This window comes from Sebastes fasciatus, chromosome 8 (genome assembly GCF_043250625.1).
Source record: "Sebastes fasciatus isolate fSebFas1 chromosome 8, fSebFas1.pri, whole genome shotgun sequence".
Lineage (NCBI taxonomy): Eukaryota > Metazoa > Chordata > Actinopteri > Perciformes > Sebastidae > Sebastes > Sebastes fasciatus.
The window spans coordinates 34457565-34469658 of NC_133802.1; the positions used below are offsets into that span (position 1 = coordinate 34457565).

Genomic DNA, 12094 nt, shown 5'->3' on the forward strand with positions numbered 1-12094 from the left:
AATATTCACATTAAAGAAGCTGGAATCAGAGACTTTTGACTTTTTTACTCTTAAAAAATTACTCAATTAATTAAATTAGATTAATTTAATAGTTGACAACTGATCGATTAATCGTTGCAGCTCTAGTGTTGACCCTGTATGAAGGAAGTAAGCCAACAGGATTGTTTGGACATTTTACAAGAATAGTGTGTAGCCAGCAGTGCTTTCATCATTTATCAACGGTTAATCCATTAAATGTATAAATTACAGGGCACTTTGTTCACAAACTGCACCTTCAGAAGTGCAGAATAATATTAGAAAACTGAATTCTAAGCACTCAAGTACTTTTTAGGTGTTAAATGTTGTGCTCATCCTCTACATCACTTATGAAGAACTAACGCATCACGTATCTGCCTCCCTCTCATCAGGACCAGTCGTTGCTGAGTAACGCAGTGCAGTGTCTGAATAGCTGCAGCCGTGAGGGCAGGGAGCTTGACCCTGATGTCTTCCAGAGGCTCGTCATCACTGCTCGCTCCATCGCAATCATGAGACCCAACAACTTGGTGCATTTCACAGAAACAAAGTCATTGCACCATGACTCTGGTAAGAGGCTATTCTGATAGCAATTTATGTGTAAATGACTTATACGCTTACACAATTGTACTTTTTGTCATCATGATTAACAGATAATGTCAAAATAAGTTCTCCTGAACCACTGCTGGTTTGAATGACTTTCTAGCGTAGGAGTTACATTCAGTTAAAACATATTCATGTTCTTCTCTTCTAACCCCAGAAATGACGGAGGATGGGCAGAAACATGTGGACGGTGAAAGCTGTAATTTCATCACACAGCTGATGAATAACTTCTGGAAGCTCCATGCCCTAAAACCAAAGAACGCCTTCCTTGCTCCTGCTTGCCTGCCTGGTAAGTCCAAGTGCAAGTACATTGACTCAGTGTGAAAAATAAGTAAGATAATCTTAATAAGTAATGTGATATCCGTCCATCGCCCAACCCTACTGTACACCTGATTCAAAACAAGGCTGCAGTGCGTGAATGTTTTTCCTCTCCTCTCTATCGAAGGTTTAACTCATGTGGAAGCAACAGTAAACGCCTTGGTGGACATCATCCATGCATACTGCGCATGTGAACTGGATTACAACAATGTAGCCTCCAAGATCTACATGCAAATGTTACTGTGCCCAGTAAGTATAGTACTACTAATGATCACTAGAATCATAATTCAACTGACGTTCAAGAAACCATGAGAATAAATCACAATCATTTTTTTTCTACCATTGCTGTTAACATTGTAATGTTGTAATCACTAACTCATTAATACATTTGTATATGCAAGGCAACACATGGCTGTTCAGGATTTTGAGGAATCAAGAAATGACTTGACAAAGTTATAATCTCACAGTTAGGATAGGAACTGTTCCAGGGAATACTGTAGTTAAAGACAGACTGTCATCAGGTAACCGTTCTGGATTTGATCCAATTTCAGGACACCGCTGTGAGCTTTGCATGTAAGCAGGCTCTGATCAGAGTGCTTCGACCAAGAAACAAACGGCGACATGTGACCCTTCCATCTCCCCCACGCTCCAACACACCCATGGGTATGTTTTCACAGGCTTTTTATACAAAGCTTCTATGTGTATTCTGTATGTGGAGTTTCGGTATTAAAATAATAAATGACTTGTTATAAGGCATTAGGACAATTACAGTTTTCAGCATACACATTTTATGCCTGCTCTGTGTCATAAAACAAACTGAATGTCTAATCAAATAATGAAAACCTCTGTTGAGGCTCCACTGACCACAAGTTGATTCAGTTCTGTAAAACTTGTTTGTTGATTTCCTTCATCAGGAGACAAGGACGATGATGACGACGATGATGCGGATGACAAAATGCAGTCCTCCGTGCTGACTGGAGGAGAGGAGGGGAGACAGGAGAGTCAGGAGCAGAATGAAGTGGACCACGGCGACTTTGAGATGGTTGTGAGTTATATTTGACACATCACTCCTTCATTGTTAACATTGTGAGAGGAAATTGGCACACGCATCTGTTACACAAAAATAATAAATCATTTGAAGTATAGAATAACATACCTGATCTGAATGATCCTGCTGATGTTAAGCCCAACACCATGCTGGACTGGTATGCCAAATTTTACCACCAGGTGACGCACTCAACTCAGCGGTCACTCCACCGAAACTTGGAGGAGTGGCTTGTCACTAAAATGAGAATAGCTGGTTCACCTCAAAGGTCGACCCACCTTACATGAGCCTGGGCCAATTTTGTCGCTAACTTCGGGGCTAACCTCCTTCACTTTAACCAGCAGGTAGCCAGCAAGACACAGGAGCCTGCATTGCACTGCTACCTTCAGAGATACTGTATTGCGTTACTACTAAGTTCATGCTCACGTCACACACACGCTCACTCCCTCTCGTTAACGTTACGGGCCGCCGATTTACCTTTTAAAAAAAATTATCCACTGAGTTACAGACGTGTCTTTCCCAATGTAAGTCTATGGGAAAAAGTCTTTTTGGGCCCAATGGCGTCACGTGACGGACACGGAAGTTGCAGTACCGCCATTTGACCACTACGAAAGTTGGCATTAACGACCGGCGCTCTTCCTGAGGACTTGCGTGCGCCTCTTCCCCCACCCACCTCAATTGAAATTGAACCCAACTCAACTGATTTCCCTGGCATATGAGTTAAACTTCAGTATATAAATGATGCATTTTGAAGAAATTCACATCATCTTTTGTTTTTCTGTGTCTTCAGTCGGAGTCCATGGTCCTGGAGACAGCAGAGAATCTCAACAATGGAAATCCATCTCCTCTGGAGGCTCTGCTGGCTGGAGCCGAGGGTTTCCCCCCCATGCTGGACATCCCTCCTGATGCAGATGATGAGACTATGGTAGAGCTGGCCATCGCTCTCAGCCTTCAGCAGGATCAACAAGGTACAAAATAAAGCAATAATTCTGTGGTAACCGAGACCGCCAGGGAGTCCCACTCCACATTTAGACACTCTGCTCATCTGTCATGAAATAGTCCTCAACCATCCAGAACAGACTTGTTTGAACCTAAAAATTAGGCTTAATGACAAAGGGGAAGCACTGAGCAGTTGATTGCAATTGTGGCAGATAATATGGCTAACACAGTTAACACATATTAGCTAAAGAAAAAAGTAATTAAAAGCTTTAACACTTGTCACAAAAGTGAAACTTGCAGGTATTGAAATGCTCCTGAAACTGAATAAAAAACACAGTTTTGGACATTAGTTAACTTACCTGAATTCGTTTCACCCTTATATATCAACCAATTTTGGTATTTGATTGACCAAATCTTTATCAGGTGAAGCATCACTTAGGAGATCAATATTTGGGTGAGTGCTGCTGACGTAATGTACATATTTTTGTTAATTTATAGGCAGTAGCAGCAGTGCTCTTGGCCTTCAGAGCCTCGGCCTGTCTGGCCAGGCCCCAAGCTCCTCTTCACTGGATGCTGGCACCCTTTCAGACACCACCGCATCAGGTAACAAAACCAAACCTGTGATAGTATGTGATCAGCAGGAAGCTAGGTTTCTTATATCTGCAAGGTCACAGTAACTAGTACATTTTTATATTTTAAAAAAATAGCATAAAAGCTGCCAAAATATTACAGTAAGTGTTTTGTGACCATTGATAATATTCCACCTTGAGGCTCATAACCTAATCTGTGGCACATCTTGTAGTCTTAGTTCAGTATTTTAAAAGTCAAGCAGTTGTTTCTCCTCTTTTCAGTCTGTCACGTTTAATAAAGTAGGTAGTATTATATATAATATATATATGATGATGCCCACAATAGGTTCAACAAAAACAAACATAAATGCCAGTTCAAAGTGTTTTGAATGCACTGCATGCTTTATTACATTGTTGGTGCACGAGTGTAAACTAAAATCATATATCCTGGCCAGATGACTGCGGTGAATTTTACTGTTACAGCTATTGCTATGATTTCAGCCCCGGCATCAGATGATGAGGGCAGCACGGCCGCTACTGACGGCTCCACGCTAAGGACCTCGCCAGCTGAGCACGGCGGCAGCGTGGGCTCAGAGAGTGGAGGCTCTGCAATCGACTCTGTAGCGGGGGAGCACAGCGGTGGGTGATTTCAGAACCAGCCTGATATAAAAAAATATCAAATATGCATGTCTTTTTTTTTTTTTTCCCAATATTTTTATTATGCTTTTAAACACAAACACCGACAAAACCAACAATAAATCAGCACACATTGGTCACAATAACTAAACACCAGATTTAGATCCCTAACACACAGTATACATAGCACCTAATATACTCAAAGAGATGATTTTACACAATCACATATGTATTTGAAAAATCAAAGCATCTATGTATGTATATAAATAGGGATAAGGAGGCGCTCAGTCCGTTACAATTTATCGCAATCGACACTGATGCAACAAAACATATATTTTTTTTTTAAATCAAGATCTTTTTATTGGGGTTTTTTGCAGTATATAGCAAAGGTACAGCGCTATTCGGTAACCAAAAAAGAATGACAGGTATTAATATACATTATTAGCAGCTGGCACCAATGCCAACAAATAAACAAGTCAAAACAAAAGATTTATACAAACAACAAAACAATCCCTCCCCAGTCACTGCCAGCACGCCATATGGGAAGCTAACTGTCACGCCAATGACCTGCGATGAATGATTGAATACCGTGTGATGTAATCAAGCTGCACTTGGTAATCAAGTATTTACAGTGTCTGGAATGTATCTAAAAAAGGGCCCCATGCTTTCAGGAATTTCCCATGTGAATATTGAAGCGAGTATCTGATTTTCTCAAGCTTTAAGCAAGACATGATGTCCGCCAACCATTGTGTGTGAGTGGGAAGGGCAGCGCCCTTCCACCTGAGCAGGATTGCTCGCCGAGCCAGAAGGGAAACAAAGGATAAGGTACGTCGTTTTTCTGCAGTTAATTGCGTCTCACTTCCGGTGACCCCGAACAGAGCAACCAGAGGGTTTGGTTCTAATTTGACGTTTAACACCTGAGATAAAGTTTGAAAGATCTCCGTCCAATAGTTTGTAAGACTAGGGCATGACCAGTACATGTGAATAAGGGAGGCTTCACTGCTTTTGCACTTGTCACAGTTGGGACTAATCTCAGGATACATGCGAGACAGTTTGGCTTTTGAGATATGAGCCCTATGCACCACTTTAAACTGAAGTAAGCAGTGACGAGCACATAGAGAGGATGAATTAACCTGCTTCAGTATGGAATTCCACGTATCCGGTGATAGAGAGAGGCCTAAGTCCTCCTCCCATGCTGCTCGGAGCTTGTCCATGGGGGCACGCTTCAAGTCTGATATCATGCCATAGAGAGTGGAGATAAGTCTTTTGTGTGATGGATTTAAAGAAAGGATCGTATTGACAATTGTCGTGTCTGTCGATGCAGAGGAGCCGGACAACTGAGAGAGCACAAAGCGCCTTGCTTGTAGATATCTAAAAAAGTTGGACTTAGGAAGACTGAATTTTTTGCTTAGCTGCTCGAATGATGCCAAAGTATTATCTACAAATAAATCTTTGAAACGCACAATACCTTTCCTGTGCCATTCTTGGAAAACAGGGTCCTGAATAGATGGTTTGAAAAGATGATTTGACGCAATGGGGCTTAGAGTAGAGAAGCTGTCCAAGTCAAAGTATTTCCTGAATTGAGCCCATATTCTTAAGGAATGTTTAACTACCGGGTTCCCGATAGATTTCATTGAGGGGAGCGGAAGCGAGGATCCAAGCAATGCGAGAACAGACAGGTTATCGTTCGAGTGGAGTTCCATCGCTACCCAGTAAGGACAGTCGGGCTGATTGTAAAAGTAAGGCCAAAACGCAAGACATCGCAAGTTAGCAGCCCAATAATAGAAACAGAAATTTGGAAGTGCCAGACCACCAGTAGCCTTGGTTTTTTGGAGATGAACCTTGTTAAGACGGGGACGCTTACCCTGCCATATATAGGCGGAAATAATTGAATCAAGTTGATTGAAAAAAGATCTGGGGATAAAAAGTGGTAGGGCCTGAAAGAGGTAGAGAAATTTGGGTAGGATGGTCATTTTGATGGAATTGATACGCCCCACGAGAGACATGGACAGAGGTGACCACTGTTTCAGTGTTTGTTTAATCTGGTTTAACAGAGCAATAAAATTCTCCTTAAACAAATCTTTGTACTTTTTCGTAATTGAGATGCCCAAATAGGAAAACTTATTTTTTTCAATTTTGAAAGGCAGGTTGGTGAGGTCTAAGGCTCGTGCTTCATCATTGATGGGAAAGAGCTCGCTTTTGTTGAGATTTAATTTGTATCCCGAAAATTGACCAAACTGATTGAGCAACGACAGAGCGGGGGGTAGTGAGGTACCCGGGTTTGAGACAAAGAGCAAGAGGTCATCAGCATAAAGTGAGACCCTATGCTCTGTGCTGCCCCTCCAAATACCAGATATGTCCCTGCAACTGCGGAAGGCTGTGGCAAGCGGTTCGATGGCCAAATCAAAAAGTATGGGGCTCAGAGGGCACCCTTGACGGGTTCCACGATGTAAGTTGAATGGTTTAGACTGCTGGGAGTTAGTACGAATTGAGGCTGAGGGATGCAAATATAGTAGCTTAATCCAAGAGGTAAATTTCGGGCCGAAACCAAATTTGTCCAGAACAGCAAATAAGTAGTTCCATTCAACGCGGTCAAATGCTTTCTCCGCATCGAGAGACACAACACACTCAGGGACTTTCTCAGAGGCAGAGTAGATGATATTGAATAGTCGTCGTATGTTAAAGTACGATTGTCTGCCCCTGACAAAGCCAGTTTGGTCTTCGGATATAATTGTAGGAATGACATTCTCCAGTCTACGGGCTAGGACCTTAGCCAAAATTTTTGCATCTGTGTTTAAGAGGGAGATAGGCCTGTAGGAGGCACATTCGGTTGGGTCTTTACCTTTTTTAGAAATGAGAGTGATACAAGCCTCGGTAAATGATTGAGGAAGGGAACCTTGCCTACAGGATTCAGATAGGACTGAACATAACTGTGGGGAAAGTAGCGAGGAGAACTTTTTAAAAAATTCTGCTGGGAAACCATCGGGACCCGGACTCTTACCTGACTGCATTGAGGAAATTGCTAAAGCTATTTCTGCCTGAGATATGGGCTCTTCCAGTCTCTTCCTGAAGTCCAAAGAAAGTTGGGGAATATTTAGACTGTGCAGGAAGTCAAGAATTACATTACAATCGGCCTGAGACTCTGAGGTGTAAAGCTGGGAATAAAAATCCCTGAATGTCTCATTAATTTGTGAATGATCTGAAGTTATGTGACCATTTGACATTCGGATTTTAGAGATATTTTGTTTTGCTTTAAAGCCTTTGAGTTGGTTGGCTAGCATTTTGTCAGATTTGTCTCCATATATGTAAAACCTGGCCTTGTTTTTTAAAAGCAAGTGTTCAGTTGAGTGAGTTGTAAGCAGGTCAAATTTGGTTTTGAGTTCTAATCGTTTTTTATAAAGGTCTGGACTTTGAGTCTGAGCATATTGTTTGTCAATCTCTCCAATTTGGTGGGCCAGATCCAAGCGCTCTTTATAGGATTTTCTCTTCACTTGAGCGGTGTATGCTATGATCTGCCCCCTAAGATAAGCTTTAAGAGCATCCCATACAATTAGGCTAGAGGTTTCAGGGGATATATTAGTAGTAAGAAAAAAGGCTATCTCTTTCTCCATATGTTTCACAAAATTATCGTCAGACAGTAGGGTTGAGTTAAACCGCCAGTGCCTGCTCCTCTGTGGGAGGCCAGGGAGGGACATGGTCAAACCAATAGGAGTGTGGTCTGAAATGACAATACTCTGATAGGCGCAGGACTGAACCAGCGGGACTAGTTGGTTGTCGATAAAAAAATAATCAATCCTGGAGTATGTATGATGGACGTGCGAGAAGAACGAGTATTCCCTATCGTTTGGATGTAGAGAGCGCCACACATCACAGACACCGTAGTCAGAGAGAAAGGCTTGAATGAAAGAGGCTGATTTACTTATTGTGCTGGGGTTAGTGGAAGATTGGTCTAAAACTGGGTCTAGCCAACAATTTAAATCACCACCAAGTATGAGAGAGTATGTGTTGAGGTCTGGCAGCAGAGAAAATAAATGCTCGAAAAAACCTACATCATCTGAGTTAGGGGCATACACGTTCACAAGCACTACCAGTGTGTCATATAATTTCCCAGATACAATAACATATCGACCGAACTTGTCAGCAATCACATTGTGTGGTTCGAAGGAAACCCTTTGACTGATAAGGATTGAAACCCCTCTGGCTTTGGCTTGAAAAGCGGAGTGAAATTTCTGCCCCATCCAGCCTGACAGAAGGCGACCACTGTCTGAACTGCGAATATGGGTTTCTTGCAGGAAGGCTATTTCTGTTTTAAGTTGTTTGAGGTGTGAGAAAACCTTCTTTCTTTTAATGGGGTGGTTCAAACCCTTGACATTCCAGCTCTGTAGTATTAAGTGCCTATCCATGCAGCTTGACTAAAAAGGTTAGGACGTGAGCACAGTATTCAAGTGGTTGCTTTAAGATACAGCTGTAGCAGGTCAGTGAAGACCAGGAGTGACTAGTGTACAGTAATAGGTTTGTGTAAGTTACTAAGGTGTTACTGGCAGTGACATATCCCTTCCCCCCACCCCCCTCCCCAACCAAGAAAACTGCTAAAAAAGAAAGCAGCAAGCTCTTCAGAACAAACATTGCACAACAACAACTCTTCCTGTCTTAAACTAAATTAACTGCTGCTCCGGTATACATACAAAAGTAGATTACAAGCATCTCTTAAACAATATTTTGGCTTAAACAATCAACTTTATGAACTGTGGAAGCTGGGAAGCTCTAGCACGAGTTTCAGAAATCAGAAATCAAATTTAAAAACAAAATTTCACCAAAACCATAGAAGCAGGAATCAGACAGTCATATGGAATTGTGATTTCAAAGTAGACGGAAATAAAAGGGAGAAAACATGGATTCACTTGTGCCATACCAGATAGCTAAATAGTTGAATTAACGGTACAGGACAAGACCCACTGAAGTACTAACAAACGTAGAATAACCAGTCTTTAAAATGATAATTCCAGTTTGAAATGTGAACTAACTGTTCAACTGGCCCTTTAAAATCCAGCGCAGATTCTCATTGAAAGGGCATCACACTCAGAGAGGGCAAAGCTGTCATGTGTGATAACAGCTCCAGAGAGCCAGTATAGAACCAGGCTCAATAAAGTCATGTTTGCTTGTAAATGTTTGCAACTGTCTGTATATGTAGCTTTACAAGAGAGCAGCGCAGAAACACGTGTATAGTCTGGATAAATGAACCGATGTAAACAAACCCACGTGACAGTTAACATACGCCGCACTACGTGTAAACTGGTAGGGCTATAGACAGTGCTACCTCTCATCCAGTGGGTCCATAGTTACTAAGGAGTCCCTTTATGAATGTTCCGGTGACCTGCGGAGGCTGCTGATGTACTTCTGTGCCTCGTCCACTGAGCTGATCCACTTTCTGGCTCCGCTGGACAGCGTCAGCCGGAGCCGGGCTGGGTAGAGCAGAGCAGGCTTCTGTCCCAGTTGATAAAGTTCTGCCATCACGTCCCTGTATTCCCCCCGCTGGTTCACAACTTCAGGGCAGTAGTCCTCCAGAACACGGATGGGCTGGCCACGGAACTCCAGTGTACCTCTCCGCCGTGCCTCTCTGATGAGCAGATCCTTCGCCTGATACCGGTGCAGGCGGAGAATAACCGGGCGCAGTCGCTGTCCGGGGGCCGGTTTAGCAGCTAGGGAGCGGTGGGCCCGGTCCAGTTCTGGGAGGGATGGCAGTGTCTCGGTACCGAACACCTCGCGCAGCAAATTTGAGAAGAATTCAGTGGGGCGTCCGCTTTCAATGGACTCCGGGAGACCCAGGATACGGATGTTCTGGCGCCTGCTTCGGCTCTCCAGGTCGGTGACCTTAGCCTTTAGCCTAGCATTATCCTCGCTCAGGGTGGTGCACACGTTCTCCAGATCCACGACTCTTTGGCTGAGGTCTTCTGCAGCTAGTTCCAAGGAGGAGACACGTTGGCCGTGGTCCTCCACTGTGAGCCGTGTTTGGTCTAGTTTGGAGTCCAGCTGGCTGAATGATGTTCTGAACTCAGTAGCTAGCGCATCACGGTGTTGCTCGAGCAGCGTGGTGATAGCCTCCAGTGTTAAGCTAACGTTAGCATCTTCTTTTTTGCTCCCCTTGGCTCCTCTCGAAGTCATTGTGAAAAATAAAAGTGTCGGTCAGGAGAAAAATTAGATAAATAAAAAAAAGGTTTCGTTTTGGCGTGGAAGTTAGAGGGCTGGATGGTATGACAATGAAAAGTTTACCGGAGCACCGGCTAGTGCGTCTACTCCATCTGCCTATCGACCGGAAGTCAACAAAACATTTTAAGAAAAATAAGAAAACGAAACAAAATAAATAAGTCAACAAATAAATATCTCGCCCTACGAACCAAAAATGGCCCTTTGGCAAATTTTCAATATTGCAATCTATCAGACCCTTTAGTTCAAGTTTTTCACCAACATATTTAAAAAAGGATATCCAAGTCTTAAAGAAATCACCCATTTTACATTTAAATCTGTATGTTAGATATTCCATTGATATTAGCTCAAATATCAGTTTATATCACTCCACAACTGTTGGTGTTTTGTTTTTTTGTTGTTCTTTTTTACACTAATATGTTCATTGGGTTTTCCTATTTTCACAAACACAATAAGGATAAAGGAAAAAGAGAAAAACAACAACAACAACAAAAAAAACAAACACTGGTACAGCTCAGGTAAAAAAAATAAATAAAAAAAATGTATATAGGAGGTCATAGGAAATAGTCCATAGTGCAGGGAAGTCACAGGATATATGAGGTAGTGTTTAAGAGACTCCTTGTAAGATAATGGAAGAGAGTTCGGGTCCAATATAATTCAGATAGGGTTGCCAGATATTATGGAACTGATCTACTTTGGTATGTAGAATATTTGTCAGATATTCCAAAGGGACCATCTCAAATATCACTTTTCGCCAGCCTTGTACAGAGGGTTTCTTATCACTGATCCACTGTAGTAGTATATTTTTTCTAGCAGCAAATGTAAGAATGTTATATAACCTTTTGTTGGCTGCAGTAATTATATTTGTACTTGGGATTCCTAAAATCAAAGACATTGGATTCATTTCTAAATCCTTATCAAATATCTTTTCCATTTGACATAATATTTCAGACCAGTACTTCTGTAATTTATGACACGACCAAAGGCAATGGGTTAAGGTACCTATTTCTGTTTTACATTTGAGACACAGAGGAGAAAGTGAGGGGTCTTGCCGACAAAGAAATGCCTGCGATTAGGGGATATATGTATTCTATGTATAATTTTAAATTGGATTGCTTTCATCCGGGTACAGATAGATATCTTTTTGGCATGACTCCAAATATCGTCCCATGTCTCATCATTAATAGTCACTGACAATTCCTTCTCCCACACACTCCTAATCCTTTGTGTATTTGTAGTATACTTGCCATTCATTACATTATATAGCAAACTCAGAGACACCTTCGTTGGTCGTTGAAACAGCATTTTCTCAACAGCAGACACCTCAGGATGATCTATAATGGTTGTACTCTTAGTGATATAATGCCTTATTTGTAAAAACCGAAAGAAATCTTGTTTTGGGAGTTGGTATTCCCTTATCAATTGTTCAAATGACATGAGACTATTATCTGAAAGTAAGTCTCCCAATTTTGTAATATTTTTATTGTTCCATTGTCGGAAACCAGAATCCAATATCCCTGGCAAAAATTCAGGGTTGTTTATTATTGGGGTAAATGTGGAAGTTAATTTGGACCTCCCCTCCAGATGACGGACTGATCGCCATGCCTTTAAAGCATTGATTGTTATTGGATTTATACAATTATTTCTTATGTCCTTAAAATTCTTAAAAAATAATAAATCCTGTAGTCTACGCTGGGACAATGATGCTTCAATATTCAGCCAAGCAGAAGATGCCTCATCTTTCACCCATTCAGATATAAATCTCAAG

General features: G+C 41.8%; 1 protein-coding gene across 5 annotated transcripts in view; it reads left to right on the forward strand.

The window, feature by feature from the left end:
* Nucleotides 1-12094, forward strand: part of ubr4 (ubiquitin protein ligase E3 component n-recognin 4) — a 79235-nt gene that overhangs the window by 38736 nt on the left and 28405 nt on the right. For 3 of the 5 annotated variants that reach the window (XM_074642647.1, XM_074642650.1, XM_074642651.1), the window contains 8 exons: nt 408-582; nt 773-904; nt 1061-1182; nt 1485-1596; nt 1848-1978; nt 2769-2946; nt 3416-3520; nt 3988-4125. In XM_074642647.1, coding sequence (XP_074498748.1) covers nt 408-582; nt 773-904; nt 1061-1182; nt 1485-1596; nt 1848-1978; nt 2769-2946; nt 3416-3520; nt 3988-4125 — 1093 coding nt within the window. Of the gene's footprint in view, nt 1-407; nt 583-772; nt 905-1060; nt 1183-1484; nt 1597-1847; nt 1979-2768; nt 2947-3415; nt 3521-3969; nt 4126-12094 lie in introns of all 5 variants that reach the window. The other 2 variants (XM_074642648.1, XM_074642649.1) reach the window with 2 other exon arrangements.